General features: G+C 32.1%; 1 protein-coding gene across 1 annotated transcript in view; it reads right to left on the bottom strand.

The window, feature by feature from the left end:
* Positions 1-286: 286 nt before the first annotated feature.
* Positions 287-17,195, bottom strand: part of LOC143082264 (uncharacterized) — a 42,656-nt gene continuing 25,747 nt past the window's right edge. The window contains exon 10 of the mRNA XM_076257865.1: positions 287-648. Within this exon, the coding sequence (XP_076113980.1) occupies positions 541-648 (108 nt within the window). The 3' untranslated portion in view covers positions 287-540. The remainder of the gene's footprint in view (positions 649-17,195) is intronic.

Genomic DNA, 17,195 nt, shown 5'->3' with positions numbered 1-17,195 from the left:
ACCAATTTATAAAAAGACTTAGACCGTTGGTTTCCCGTTTGAATGGTTTTACACTAGTATTTTTTGGGCCCTTTATAGCTTGTTGTTCGGTGTGATCCCAGGCTCCGTGTTGAAGGCCGTACATTGACCTATAATGGTTTACTTTTTTAAATTGTTATTTGGATGGAGAGTTGTCTCATTGGCACTCCCATCACATCTTCCTATATCTATTAAGTCTAGTTAAATGACATCAATTCTTTCGAGATTGCTTAAAATCTAGCATAAAATAAGAACGACATCTGGGTTATAAATATATTCAACTAATTCAAATACAGCACAAAATGTTAAATCTTCGATGTATATTTGCGGAAGCAAATATTTGTTTTTCTGTCGCTGATAATCGACACTATGCTATTCGAATATCATTGTGTTGAGCGCTCCAGACGACTCAGCCACCTAGACTAATTGCGGTATCTGGACAACAACGCATGCAGTGTGTTTACCACTGGTTTTGTTTTACTTTCAATGGTAATCAATTGAAAATATCATTAACCTATATGTTCATTCCGGAAAAAAGGTTTGTAGATATTCCATAGTATCGGTATGTAGAAAGCAGCAGATGTTTGTAAATCGTTTCCCGTATGAATGTCCGCCCATCAGGATAATTGCCTAAAATAGATGTTATATGATAATTTTTGCTGAGTATCATTATACTAAATATATATATTTATATTGTACTCTCCTGGTTCAGAAAAGTGTTTTAAATCATCTAAAAAAAGTGTATACATAAATGACATTTGAAATTAAAAACATGTGGTATTGTTGTAAACACAAAAACTAGAGACCAAAAACATAGAAGTAAATATAACAAGTAAGGGTAAACGTACGGCTTTCAAAAATAAACAAAAACCCGTTCCGCATAGTTAGCTTTAAACAGCTCCGCAATAAAAAATAGAAAACAATTCATACAAGAAAACTAAAAAAAGACCATGATTTGATACGAAAAAAAAAATCAAGCAGATGAAACTTTAAGAGATAGTGCATAACCGCATGCAATGAACAAGTATCTGTTATAATTTCTAATGAAATTCTGATACGTTATTTTCAAATTGCAGGTTAACAAAATAGACCGTAAACTCCGATAACACTTTATATGACCTCTTTATGTCACCTAAGCCAGTATTTAGTAACAATAATATCTAACATCGTAAATAAAGCACATTAAGGCCGTGTTCTCATTGACCTAAACTCGGTGACGTGTTAGTGTAATTCACACGTAAACTAAACACAATTAAAAACCAATTGTTCAGAGAACAATTGAAGGTCTTTCCACCAATAAGGATCTATTTTGATATGAAAATATTAAAATTCAGTGGAAAATGTCAGTTCCTATGGCTTAATGATGTATAAATATGAATTTTGAGCAAAGGTCAAAATCTAGAACGTCAAATTTACTGATGACCTTGACCTATATTTCAAGTTCATAAACCAGGGACCCCAAATCAAAAGACCCAAGGTCTGTAATATGTATAGTTAATGAGTTATATCACTTTACGTTTAATTCTAAATATAGGAGGGGCAAAAACTACCATTTTATGTCTACGCACCCTTTAAACCAAAATATATAAGTTACGACATGTCGCAACTAACAATTTAGAAAAAATAATTTGTCACTATCTTATTAGGTTAATGAAAATTAGTGAAAATAGGCCAAAATCAAAATTTAGAATATAACCTTGACCTTTGACCTTTACCTAATTTTCATTTTTTTGGACCAAGGATCTCAAATCAAAAGACCCTAGGTCTCTATCACTTATGGTTTACCAGTTAGAAATGCAAATCACTTATATCATATACAAAAGGGGGATAACTCTCATATGGAGTCTCCGGATAGCTTCAGTCAAAATAAAACAGAACATCCTGAGGATATAACGAGCAATTTGGTAAAATAAATTTGTCGGTTTCTTATACGGTTGCGAATATCAAGCGATCACAAGAAAAACAGTGTTTGGGGAGATAAGATTTTGGTTACGCGGTGTCAGTTACAAAAGCGTAATAACTGTTCGATATCATATACCATATGTCTAAGCGACATCTTGCGAAACAAAAAAACTGTGAAGGAAAAAAAAATTGGCGGAAGAAAAAAAAAATAATATTAATAATCAGAAGAAATCCAATAGGTCTTTCCACGGAAAGGTGGAAAGACCTAATTACGTTTCCATTGATAAAACTCAATGTTTACATGTAGTTTAAATCATGTTTTGTCTACATGCAGTCGATAGTCAATGTAGAACTTGTGTGGTTCAGTGTACACAAAACAAGGTATTTAGAACATGCATTTTACCATGTCTATTTGAAGAAGAAACGTTTTGTTAGGTTTTGTTAATAAAATTGATATTGATTACAATGAATTACGTATTTTTTTTACCGAATTATTTTTCTGAACTCGATATATTAAATGATTTGTTATATATATATTTTTTTAAGTAGCCTTATTAGGGAGGAACCATTCAACTACATGCGGGAAGGAGTAATGGTTTTTATGTTCGACACAGAATACATTTTCTTTCGCGCATAGCATTTTCATTTAGTTTTTCAAAGCTATCAATAAAATAATTTTGCGCAAAATTTAACACTATAACGTATGGGGAAATCTGGTTACAGAAAAAAATGTCCTCATTGAACAGAATATTTTTTCATCAATTTCAGAATCAGATTATTTTTTAGGGGAGAAACAACCCCCCTTTTTTAATTGAATGGTCATTCCCTAAACCCTTACCCAGACTCAAAGCATCATCATTGACCAACACATAATTCATTTTAAAACGTCTTCCCGAAATGACGTACACAGAAATATTTGCCAGAAATTCTGACTGCCTAAGAGGCCCGATACAGTAATGCTTCAGTGATTTCCTATATAATAAACCAAAATTTTTCGAGAAAAGAGGGGACCGGACACCCTGCACCCCTCTAAATCCGCCTCTGAATCAACGATTCACTCATAAATGCATTACTAAAACACCCTAAACATCTCAATCAGTCTTCTTCGTTTGTAACCTACGTGATGTATTTCGTAATTATTGGTTGATTCAGATGGGGGCGGGTTCCGGGGTTGGAACCCCCTTTTTTGGACGATCAATGTTTGGAACCCCATTCATTTTAAAAATGCCTTTATCCGCCTCTGGTATGGAGACTTCTTTAGTATCTTTAAAATAGGTGCAAATCATCAAAATGGCTTTCATCACTGCTAGAAAATTTGTCCAAAATTTTTTAATTCGATTTTATGTTATGAACATTTAAATGACAAATAGTTTATAAGTGTGAACAAAACTAATGTACAGGTAACTAAACCAGGTGTATAGATGTGAACAAATTTAATGTGAAACCAGTGTACAGTACATTAAACTAATTGTAAACATGTTTACTGTACATGGCGTTTGGTGTGAACACGGCCTAAGTCAAGTCAAGTAGTTTATGTAATCGCCTTGTATTGATTGAAGAAATACATATTGACAAGAAATATGGCGTCTGTGGTTAATCGAGGGTATTGACGCTCCGATGTTTTGTTGTGCTAGTTTGAAGTTTTACAGTTCTGTATATGATTTTTCTTGGACTTTAGAAACTCTAGTAATAATATGTGAGTCATTCTGAATAATAATTTTGATGCATTTACCAAAGAAAGATACTTTAATAGCCATTTGAATTTCGGATAAAAGAAAAAAAACATTCTAAATATAGATATTGGTAGTGACTTAATTGAGTAAATAAAACTCACGGTAGAATAGTTCGAAAACTGGATCGTAAATTGTTTGTAAACAAAGCAAGTTTTATAAAATAACTATATATTGTTCATACATTAACATTAAAATATCTCGTAAGCCGAGAATGACGCAACAACAACAAATTACGAGCTTTGTTTCGACAGCTAGTGTTGGCAACCTCTCTGCTACACAGGAAAATGATGACTCTGTATTTAATGACTCAACACCTGCAAAACCAAAATCTGCAAAACACCCGCATACATGTCTATCTAGCGATGGCGATCATGGTTTATGCATCGAAACCGAATTAAATGAGATAAGGAATTCAATGAAAAATATATTGAAAAAGAAGATGTTAAAATGATTGTCACTGAAACAGTTACAAGCTTGCTTTCCCAAATGAAAAAAGAGATGAGAAAGAACTTATAAAAGAAATAATGGTTGAAATTCAAACTAATAAAGAAAAGGTAGAACAGCACTTTAAGTCAGAGGTATCTAGACTAAGTAAAAGAATAGACAGTGTAGAATTTGACAATGCGAATATCTTAGAAAAAAACGCAAACCTTCACAAAGAAAACAGGCTTTTGAAAGAAGAGATTGAAAATACGGGTAAACGTGCAACCGAAGCAATGGAATTGTCAAACTGGAATGAACAATACTCAAGGAAAAAAAATATTAAAATATTTGACTTTCCAGAAAAAAAGGGGGAAAGATCGCCTCATAGCTTTTTTAATGAGATAAGTAAACTGGGTGTAAATTGAACCATCAGAGATTGTAGCAGCACACAGGATACCAGGAAAACACGGCAAACCTAGACCAATTCTTGTGAAATTTATGCGCATGGAATCGAAAATCTCTATTTTGCAAAATAGAAAACTTATCAATGAGAAGTTAGAAGTTCGCATCTCTGACGATGTTAGAAAATTGAACCAATGGCTACTAAATAGACTATACCTGCATGAGGATGTCACCAGTGCGTGGTATTTCAACGGTCACATATATGGCACTGACAGCAAGGGGGACCGGCATCGTTTTGACATTTATGACAACATAAGGCAGAAACTGAGCTCATAAGAATAGCTCGTATAATGACAGGTTCTTACATTACATTTATTTAAAGTTGTTTATTGTCGTTTATCATTTGTTTATATCTTGTAGAAATGTCGTTCTTTTTTATATTGTTTCAACACCAAAGTTGAAAGTATGAACCTTTGCATTGTAGCCTGTATATTCAGGGAGTGGCATACCTAATAATTTTTTTTTACGGAATTTAAGGTCTATTTCCGTATTCGTCTTTAATTTTTCTATCCGTTTCAAAACTTCCGGTAGAGAATTAACAAAAACTGCACATTTGAAATACACATTTTTTTTTTAATAATTTTGGTAAGAAGTAATCGGTTTTCAATCTGGTCTTCGATTAAAAAACTTCCGGGCCACTTCACTGATATGAAAAAATACTCCGAATACTACATGTATCTCCTCTTGGATATAGAAGTAAAATCTTATCTGTTCTCTGTGTGAATAATGAACCGTTAAAATGTCTCTTAGACCTATAAATTATAACTATAAATGTGTCCTACACTTATAAAATGAAACCCTTGTCAATACATTTTAATCATACAATAAATGTTTAAGTGCTAGTTTCACTCTGGATAAATACAATATACATGTAACACAGAAATAAAAGATGCATGTACATGTACAGTTAAGATGGGGTCATCAATTTTAATTCAATTGTATATATAGATGGTTGTTCGTGTATCAGGATTTAAAGGTGCATGTGTATGTGTATATTTGTATGTGTTTTTTTTTTCTTCAATTGTATGCATGCATGTACCTGTGTTGGTAAAAATGCTCTGTTGTTATTATATTTTTTGGTATCCGGTCGTCCGGCCCCAAACCGATCCGGCCCCAAGTCAATCCGGCCCAAAGTCGATCCGGCCCAAGTCGATCCGGCCCACGTCGATCCGTCCCCAAGTCGATCCGGCCCCATAATAAAATATGAATAAACTACATTCACTATATGGAGGAATTTGTGACAAATTTGAGGAGTATAAACGGAATTTGCAAAAAGTGTCGATGATGGATGACAACAGGTAAGCGAAGTATTGGAGTACCAGTTAAAGAACTATTTTAAATCGATACGAAACTGAGTGTTATTGTATACAGTCCAATGGAACCGTAAAACTTTAACTCATCATAATGTCTTGTTTAACCAAATCATTAGTCTATAATTGGTTTGTTTATTCAATAATTGTCTGATGATTGTCAACTAAGGTAATGCCAATCGTAATCACTCAATTCAATCAAATCCTGATTAATTAAAGTTACGTTATCAACAAGGTCTTTGTAGTTTGATCTTTTTTAAACACAAATGCATTCTGTCTTTTCGGCAAATCAAACAACATTTCTCAATTTGAGAAATTTTCAGAACTTAAAAGAAAAACAAAATTTGTATTTATCAGCTTGGGGATGAGCCTGTACCGTTGTGCATGTAGCTATTTGTTATAACACAAGATGAAAGACTTGTTAGGATCACAGTCGACGTTTTACGTTTCTTTTTCTCGTTACTTTATTTTCTTTTATTTAGCATGGGGATTATAAATTAACATGTTGACTATTATTATATGCTATTATTTGGTATACATCTTCTCTTTTAAAAATGAACAATACACAAATTTAAAATTAAAACGTGCAAATCGAGGTACAAAATGAAGTTTCACAGAACTTTTTTGATATATCTTTCAGTTTTACTTTAGCACAAAAATATTTGCTCATTTTATTTATACTATGATGCTTTCGACACTTTTTTTGGGGGGGTTGGGGGTAACTCTAAGTACAAAATTGAAACATTGGGAAAACACTTTTACATATAGATGCACATGTGTATGGTTTGTTCATACTGCTTGGATATATTGGGTTTATAGATATTTATATTTATTATTATTTAAGCTATTCTTGTCGACTATAACTATTGGTAGTGTAAACTGCAGGGGTTTATCAGAAACAGTTAAAAGAACTGATATATTTACAAAATATAAGGACTTATATGATATAATTATATTAGTAGACACCCATAGAACATCTGAAAAAGAAAAACAATGGCTGCATGAATGGGGATATTTGGGGAAATTTAGTTCTTTTTCTAGTAAAAGTAGAGGGGTAGCTGTTCTTTTCAGAAATACTTTTGAATTTAAAATCCATGGGGAAACTATAGACTTGTCCGGTAATTTTGTTATATTAGATATCACCATTCAGGACTATCGTATAACTTTGGCAGCAATATATGGACCGAATAATGATGAACCAACCTTTTTTGACAACATAAAAAACAAAATATCCCACTTTGGCAACTCGTAAATTGTAGTGGTGGGTGATTGGAATGTTGTTCAAGATTATGAGATGGACACATTATATTATAGAAATGAAAATAACCCCAAGTCAAAAACTAAGATACATGAGGTTATTTATGCATGACCTTGATTTATTAGATATATGGCGCCTGCAACACCCTTTTGAAAAGAGGTACTCATGACGGGGTCCAAATCGCAAACAAAGTCGTTTGGACGACTTCATGATTACCTCTGATATAGAAGCATGTGTAATTTCATCAGATATAGGAATAAGTTATAGATCGGATCATTCTCCAGTACTTATTAATTAAAAATTTTCAAGCCAAATTAGAGGGAAGGGTACATGAAAATTTAATAACAGTCTTTTGAAGGAAACTGAGTTTATTGAAAAAGTTAAAGGGGATATCAAAACTGTCATTGAAGAATATGAGTCTGATCCATCTATTGTTATTGAGACAGAGGATAAACAGTTTAATATAAGCTATCAGCTTTTATGGGATATGATTAAGATGAAAGTTCGTGGATCTGCAATCTCATTTTCGTCTTTCCGGAAAAAGGAACAAAATAATAAAGAAAAAGAATTATTATACAAGATATCATTTTTAGATAATAAAAAAAAACTCATAGAGAATAACTTGCCATCAGTACACCAAGAAGGGAAGGTTGGAACTAGAATTAAAAGTAATAAGAGAAAACAAATGTTAAAGGGATAATTACAAGAGCAAAGGCAAGATAGCAAGTAGAGGGGGAAAAGGGAAGTAACTATTTTTGTAATTTGGAAAAAAAAACATTATACAGAAAAAATTATTCCCAAACTTATTCTGGAGGACGAATCTGAGATAATGGATCCATGTATTATTAGAAATGAACAAAAACAATTTTATAAAAAATTGTATACTAGTTCTAACCCATTGTTACTTGAAACTCACCGGAGCACATTTCTTCAGCATGACAATCCTTTTATTACAAAACCTATTGAGGAAGAAGTGGAATCATGTGAAGGACCTTTATCAGTACAGGAATGTCTGTCTTCTCTTAAACATATGAAGAACTCTAAATCACCTGGTATAGATGGATTCACTGTTGAATTTTATAAAAAAATTTGGAATGATATTAAATTACCACTAGTTAGATGTTTAAATGAGGCTTAAGAGTAGGGAAAGTTCTCTATCACTCAAAGACAGGGACTTATTACCTGTATACCAAAGGAGGGTAAGTCAAATTTTATCTTAAGAACTGGCGACCTATCACACTGCTGTGTGTAGACTATAAGATAGCTACAGCCAGTCTAGCAAATAGATTTAAAAAGGTCTTGGTAAACAGAATTAGTCAAACACACAAAGGTTTTCTTAAAGGTAGGTATATTGGCGAATGTACAAGATTTATTTATGATCTGATGGAAAAGATGGAAGAAGACGACATTCCTGGACTTTTGCTTTTAGTCGATTTCGACAAAGCTTTCGACACAGTCGAATGGTCTTTTTTATATGAGGCTTTGCAGTTTTATGGCTTTGACCATACATTTATAAATTGGATTAAGGCTTGCTACTGTGATGCTGCTAATGCAGTGTTAAATCATGGTTATATTTCAGAATTTTTTTCATTAAAAAGGGGGGTCCGTCAAGGGGACCCTCTGTCTCCTTACCTATTTATTTTAGTGCTAGAATTACTAAGTGCAGCTATTAAAAATGACCCTGATGTTGCGGGTGTAACAATAAATGACTCTGAATTTCTGTTGAGTCAATACGCTGATGATTCGTCCGTAGTCCTGGATGGTGACCAAAAATTTCTAAATCAGTGTTTATACTTGTTTGATAAATTTTCAGAATGTGCTGGACTAAGGTGTAATGTTGACAAAACCGAAGCCGTATGGATTGGGTCAAAAAAGGGTAGTATGGAAAAACTTTTGCCAGAAAAAAATCTTGTATGGAGCCATTCTTGGAGGTTTAAACTACTAGGTATATGGTTTGAGCTTGCTAAAATGGATAAAACTCTATGTAATTTTACAGCCAAGATAATCAGTATCAAGTCATTACTCAATACTTGGGCTTATAGAGAACTAACATATATTGGGAGGGTTGTAGTTATTAAGATTTTAGCACTTCCCATTTTGGTTCAAGTTCTGACTGTCCTTCCTACCCCCCAGAAGGGGTTTTGAAGGAGATTCAGAATATATTTTTTAACTTCTTATGGAAATGAAAACCTGATAAAGTGAAAAGGGCAGTGATAATGTCCGAACACTGTGATTGTGGTCTTAAGATGCCTAATATTTATTATTTTTGCTATAGTGTAAAAATGTCTTGGCTGTATAAATTATTACACCCCCAAAATTACTCTCCTTGGAAAGTCTTGCTTCTTAGTTATATACAAAAATTTTTGGGGGGACAAGATTTTACACTTAAGTCAAGAAGGTTTACTTTATTTAGCAGAAAAAGTTAATCCATTTTGGCATGATATCCTGGTAAATTTTTCCAAGTTAAAAAATAAGCTTCAAGCTGAAAACAATACTGAAATTTTGACCCAGTTCATACGGCTGAATCCGAACATCAAAATGGATGGCAAGATGATTTTGAGGTTTAAATATGTTGAAAATAGTATATTCTTCGTTAATGATCTGATGTCAGATAATAATACATTATTCTCATATGATGAATTTAAAAAAAAAGTATGATATAAATACTAATTTTGTAGAATTTTATAGTATTTTAAGTGCGATTCCAAAGAGATGGAAAAGTATAATAGAAGGTAGTTCAAAACTGGAAAATTTTAAAAATGAATTAATAGATAAAGTTAAAAAGGAACCAAAATTTTGTAAATTTTTCTATACATTACTTTTGGAGAATAATAAAGTGTTATCTTTATCTTCCCGTGAAAAATGAAAAAGATTTAAATATGCAGATTGAGGATTGGAATGCTATTTATTCCATGCCCTTCATTATAACCAGAAACTCTTTTTTTGCAAAACTTTCAATTTAAGATTGTTCATAGGATTCTACCATGTAATTCATTTTTATTGAAATGTAAATTAAAAGAAACTGAACTTTGTACTCTTTGTTCAGAAATTGAAGAAAATATTTTTCACATTTTTGGGGAATGATATGTATCACAAAACTTCTGGCTATCCATTATAGATTGGATTAAAAATTATAGCATTCTCCTGTCTTTCAGTGCAAAAGAAGTCATGTTAGGTGTGTCTGAGGATTTTGTTAACAGTAAAACAGTAACAATATTTTGTTGTTATTCAAATATTATATGTATATACAAATGTAGATGTAAGAACATATCCCCCACAAAATATGGTGGGGTAGAATATTTAAAATATTGGATTAATATAAAAAAATACTCTGTATGTTTCTTAACCCCTGTACAAAAAGTAAAAATGGATCAGAAATGATATTTGTTGGAAGCAGCTTTTATTTAATTCATTTGATTAATTAACAAAATCTTTTTGTAATATTTATATATATATCTTATTATATCCATATGACTTAATTGCTTTATCAAGTATTAATTTATTTTTAAAATGTGTATCGAATATTGTAGATTGTAATTTCAAATGTTTCATCATCAAAAATAAAATAATTACAAAAAAAAATACATATTGACAATCCAATTACTGCTATGTTTGGCCACGCTGTTAGAAGCTGTCAATCTGAAGAAAAAAATCCGTTACCATTCCAGCATGACGTCTACTGGTGTCACATGGCCCGCAGAGATTTTTCACATAAGAACCACTTTATTAACTTTAAAAAAATTAATTTATCATGACTATTAATTGAATTCTCGCTATTAATCATTTGTAGAGATTATTTAAACGCACAAAAAACGTATCTTACAATTCCATATAATAAGTGGACTGATTTAACCTATGCATTGACGGTGCGTAGCCTTATTTGTGTCAAAAACTTGTTTCCATCTTATTTTGGTTGGATTGACTCAAGCTATCGTTTTCTGTTTAGCTCTTTGGACAAACAAGTTTTACTACTTCTTCCTTCCCTATAAACATTTGCTCATTTTACAATTATTTTACAAAATGGAAGAAATAATACAATGTAATCATGGAAAATGTTTGTAAATTATTGGTTCCCTCAATGAACCTGGGGTATGTCAAAGAACATCTCGTCCTTTTTCTAAAAAAGTTCAACGGATGGTACCAAAACCATGTTGATAAATATTCCGTAATTGATATCACTTTTACTGTTTGGATTGTTTTCTGTGATATCCATGTGACGTGGCTCGGTACTTGTACACAATGTGTTTGTATGCGACTTTTTGTGTTTCTTTGGTTCTTATAACGTGACTGTTCTGTACTTTAAAAGATCCCGTCATTATGTTATTGTTCTATTGTATGTCATGATGTTATAGTTCTGTCATATAAATTAGAAAATACGTTGAACGACAAACGACAATATTATTTTAATCGCGTAGTGGTATTAACTATTTGTAGATTCTTATAAATTCCAAAGAACTTCTGTACAATTTAAAATCTCGGTCTATTCCTGAAATTAATTTAGACATACTTTTGATTTGTTAAAACCATGTATACCATCATTCCCCATGTGAAATTATAAAATTGTATTGTATAAACGTTGAATGAAAAAATGTCTTCCTGTGACGTATACATTTTCTGACGTCAGACACGTGAAGCAATGAATGTGTTTTTTAATTTGATAGATGCTTTGTGCTTGTTTTTTGTAAAATTGTTTCTTTTAAAATTGTAACACAGTGATGACTGCTGTACCCATATTTTTGACTATTTTATTTATTATGTCTGTATTGTTCACGCATCGTTGTAAACATTACGGAGTTTAATGACACTGTCGTACAAATGAGAGGTTTAGCGTTGTAAAACCAGGTTCAATCCACCATTTTCTACATTTGAAAATTCCTGTACCAAGTCAGAAATATAACAGTTGTTGTCCATTCGTTTTTATCTTGGCCACAGTACTTTTGCCTTGGGTATTTGATTTTAGTTTTCTCGGATTGAAATGTATGTTCCGCATCGATTCATGAATTTTTTTGTTGCTTAAATGTTAATAATCTAGTTTAAGAAGTGAAATGACAAGATGGGTATTTGACAAAAACCCATAACCAATAAAACAGATGCAAAGAAGATGTAACTGGTAAAACTTAGATTCAGTTGTCAATTTTTGACCAGCTCTTAGCGTCGTCATCATTTATTTACTCACAAACAAATAAAAGTCCGAAGGACTTTTTCATATGCCTGTGAGTAACTTGGTCCAGTTTATACAGCAATTAATTCCTTTAAAAAGGCGTTTAGTCCATATAATTCTTTAAAATTGTAGATAAGGAAATATTTTCCACGGTCATATTCACCATCACAAGTAGATTGTATATGTGTGTCATTGAATAGGCCGTGTGCTTGACCGCGCTGAAGTACGTCCATTATTCATAGTTCATTATTCATTATTCAATAATGAATAATGAAATAGTTCACTATTCACTATTCAATATTAAAAAATGAATAATGAATAATAAAATAGTTTATGTTTCATTATTCAAATTGAAGCGGTGAATAGTGAAATAAATATGAAAAAAATTGACTGTGACACTAAAGCTATATCCTGATTCGCAATGCCCATAAGAGGGTTTAAGGAGAACCTAAATGCCACAATATGCGTAAAAATGAGGAAATAGCCAGTTTTGAATACTGAAATGGATATTTTGAATAATGGAATGGACTGCTATGACCCTTCAGCCCCTAATTACAGATATATGTTATACCTCAATCGAAAGCTTACCAAGAGATGAACGAAAGGTATATAGTCAATATGTTCCGCAACGCATATTAGAGGAGAAACGAAGGACTTAAATATCGAATTACGCGTGAACATTGAGAAATAGCCAATTTTGTATAATGAAATGGATATTTTTAATAATGTATCAATACAGTTCCAATGTGGTGTAACTTCGAGTCATCACAATCCTTGCGTTATAAAATTATATATATAATAAGAACACTTGTTCTGCAAGGTTGAAAGGCAGGATACAAAAAACTATAACACAAAATAGATTAAGTTAGACATAAGTTTTCAGCAGCAAATATTTCAAAAGTTAACAACACTCGTCAAACAAAATGACCGGAAAAATAAAGATAGTACACACTTTTGTTTACGTCCCAAGTCATGAGTGGTTGTCGTTGGATCATGTCTGTCACATATGTTTTTCATAAACTACATTGTTATAAATTATGCCTTTGGTTTTAATGTTAATTTTACATTTTGTTCATGTCGGGGCCATCTTTAGTTGACTTTACGGTAAAGGTTTTACGCATTATTTGGCTGATTCCTGCTCCTAACGGATTTTCAATAACTCCATAGTGTCTATCCGTTTTTGCACATAAACTAAAGTTTATAATAGCTAATAATGCATAAAAAAAACATTTAAATGCAGAATGCTATTTTATGCCAACTTAACAATTCGGGTCAATAAATTAATTGAAGACTTATTTACCAACGTAGACTTTTTCGTTGTTTAATTTATTTATTTTTAAAGAAGTAAACTTGATTTTTTCTACGTGAATTTTGATAGATAGTCTTTTCCATATAGATTAATTATAAGTTTTTTCGTGATTCTACATTCCCACCAAAAAGTTACAGAACAAAGGAAAGCATGCATAACAAAGAAACTCAAACTGGGGTGATCTGGTAGGGACGATCCGGCTCAGACCACCCCTGTTAGAACAAAGGAGCTGGGGTGTAATTGTTGTGATGATTTTCGGTTTCACAAGCGTGTATTTTCCCGTAAAATGCTTATATTCTGACGTCAACGTTTTATGACGTCGGGTAGCTCATTCATAAAAAAAGAATATGACATGGGAGTACGATCGGAACAGCCCAAACAATATCTTCATATTTTACCACGGGTGTGTACTCAAAGCGTTTGAAGGACGTCATGTTAGAATAAGAATTAAAAAAAAATAAGAATATTTTACCGATTTAGCATGTTTTTGGAAGATAAACGAACTTCCAAAAGTTGACTTACTGCCTGCAATTATGTTTGGTAATAGGTTGAATAAACTTCATCTGATTACAGGGAATAATCTAAACACATGGAATTTAACGCAATAAAGTAATGCCATGGTGTTACTTAATTGGCAAGGGTTTAAGCTTAATGTCTTACTTCACTTATTGCCGCTAATATATACAAATAAATCCTTTGTGATTTTATGGTATTGTAAGGTTAATGAAATATTGAAATAAATAATGAAAAACGAGGAATTAAAAATATGCACCTTCTATTTATCTGTCAATCTACTCTTTGGTTTGCAATCATATTCCACTCTATATGAATCTATTTGACATGCGTTTATCATAACGTTTTAAAATAAATTGATTGGTTATTAAACCGTTGTATATCTACTGCATTTGTATTATATTGTTCATTCAAGAAATGTAATATTATGCGTTTAAAGTGTATAACTATAATATTCATGTGTTAATTGAGAAATTCATTATATCAAAACAACATTTCTTTTTTTTTCAAATTGTAAAATTGGCCTGCATATTTTTATGAGTGGTTAAATCGTACAAATAAAATCCACATATTTCAAATTTGTTTTCCTTTAAGTTTTATTAAACTCTATAGTTCACAAAACATTGATCCACCGTGAAATATCTTAGTCAATGTAAATACTAATTATGATATTATATCAAGAAAACACAATCATAGCAACGACATAAAATGAATTGTAACCAATGTGAGTGTTTTTAATCAATTGTATAACACGTTCAGGTATCTTCGAGGAGGTAGGTACCAACGCCGTAAAAGTAGACGATAGAATAAAACAGAACAGAGCAGTTATAAGGAAAAATTATATCTACACTGGTAGAATACAAGTTACGACATAATACATGATGGTAAGTATTAAGAGGCTGTCCAAGTAAATATCAGGCAAATCCTATAATATGGGTGGCACAACATAATTTTTTTCCCACTGAATTTTTATTTCCAAAGCAATGTTTATATCATACAAAGGATGTATATGTCAAAGATATTTTTGTATCAACAGTGGATGGATCAGAAAATGATTTTGAAGTTCACTAACAACGCAACTAAATTTTGTACAAAATGAAGAGTTATCTCCCCTTTTCAATGGATTTTCAGTGCTTTCTATGTATTTTTTTCTCTCTTTATTTGTTGCATTAATAAAAAAACAAAATTCAACTTTGAGAAAGAATGAATTTGTGATATGAAATAGATGAAAAAATTTTGAAAACAAAATATGTCATGTGCCATCCACTGCCTGGTTTTTCCATGGACACCCTCTTAATATCATAATAACAGTAATTGGTAACAGTATCCGGGGCCACGATATTATTAATTTGTGGACTAATGATATGTACCTATTATCTTACAGTAAAAGATTTAGAAGTTGTTTTGTTGGTGTTCTTGCTTGGTTCCATCCTTAAGTTATTAAAAATACTATTTGCAACTGACCCCCCCCCCCCCCCCCCCCCCAAGAAATATTCGAAATATAAGCAGTGGCTGATCCAGATATGCTCATAAGGGGGTGCATTGAATGCCTAAGAGGGGACTTGTGCCAGTCATGCATCGGAGATTCTCAGTCAAATGTTTCTACGAAAAGGACGACACTAACTATGAAACTGAAAGGAAGAAAAAACATATTTCAGTACGTTATAGAATAACGACATTATCGATTTTGCAACTCTGTTATCGTACGCATAGTTTTAATTTACTTTCATATCCGCATATTCAAAAATGTGGTATTTTGTTTTTATATAAAACTCCGTTTTACATGACAAAAAATTAAATAATTAAAAACACACACACACAAATTAAATCAACGGTCTAAAACAATTTGCGATAGGGTAAAATTGATTTTTGTAGAATAAGCTAAAACAAATAATATACACACCGATAATGTGAAAGCATAACGTTCGAGTTTATGTATGGAAAATCCTTGAAATCCATATGATCATACTTTAAGTAAAAGTTATGTCATTATGTCATTGTAATCCGTGACAATGTTATTGGTCTCTTTTATTGGTTTGGGAGAATTTGCGAATAATAAGTACAGCCATACAAATTGAATTTAGAGATTGAAAGGCTGCTTCTGGTGGTCATATGGTTATCAATGTTAACATAGGCCTCGGTGCCCGAGTGGTCAACGTAGATACTAATATAATCACTAACCAGTCAACACTGAGGTTATGAGTTTGAACCCCGCTTGTTCGGATGCACGCGACTCCAATCGTAATTGACTAGGATTGTCAGTTTTCTTTTGGACTGTCGATGGTTTTCTCCGGGCACTCCAGCTTCGTCCACCACTATACACCGACCGCCACGAAATAGCCCAAAAATTGGCGTTAAAACACCAAAATCAAATCAAATAAATTTTAACATTCCTTTCACATACACGTGTTATGCAGAGCGTTGGGGATGAAAATCTGAATATCGATCGACTGCTAGCTAGATAAATTTAGTGGAGTATGGCAAATTGAAATACAAAAAACTAAACTGGTCCATAATTCACATGTTATCTAAGGTTCAAACATATTTTCTCTCAAATATGTTAATGTTTCTCAAAGTTTAAGTACAGCTCTTTATAAGAACCAGGCAGAGTGCCATATACATGTGATACATGGGGGGTTTCAGATTTTATCTATAATTGGCCTAGTAGAAGCAATAAATGAATCCTGCTCAAAAAATAATTTTGAGTGGGAAAATATGACTGGTTGCCATGGTAATGGACACACTATTTTTTGGTTGATAAGCGTGATAAAATCTTTCAAAAATTAGCTAAATCACCACAATTCAGAGCCTGCTTATAAATAGAATCATGCATTTTTCATTAATGTTCATATGTAACATTTTTGCGAAATTATCAAATTTTCTGTGGTGTTTATCAGAAAAGTGCAAATGTATACAGAATAGTTAGCACTGTAGTTATGAAGTTTGGATACTACTTTACCAAATTAAATAGAAAAATGCGTGGGATTTTCTTTAGATTTATCACCATAACAACCGATTTGTTCCTTGGAAACGAAGTTTTTATTTGCAGAATATTGCAGTTTAAGAGCTTAAATGTCATGAATTGTTTTATAACCGATAAGAAAAT

This window comes from Mytilus galloprovincialis, chromosome 7 (genome assembly GCF_965363235.1).
Source record: "Mytilus galloprovincialis chromosome 7, xbMytGall1.hap1.1, whole genome shotgun sequence".
NCBI classification, from domain to species: Eukaryota; Metazoa; Mollusca; class Bivalvia; order Mytilida; family Mytilidae; genus Mytilus; species Mytilus galloprovincialis.
Note: the sequence above shows the minus strand (reverse complement) of the source record. Positions and strands in the feature narration are given on the sequence as shown.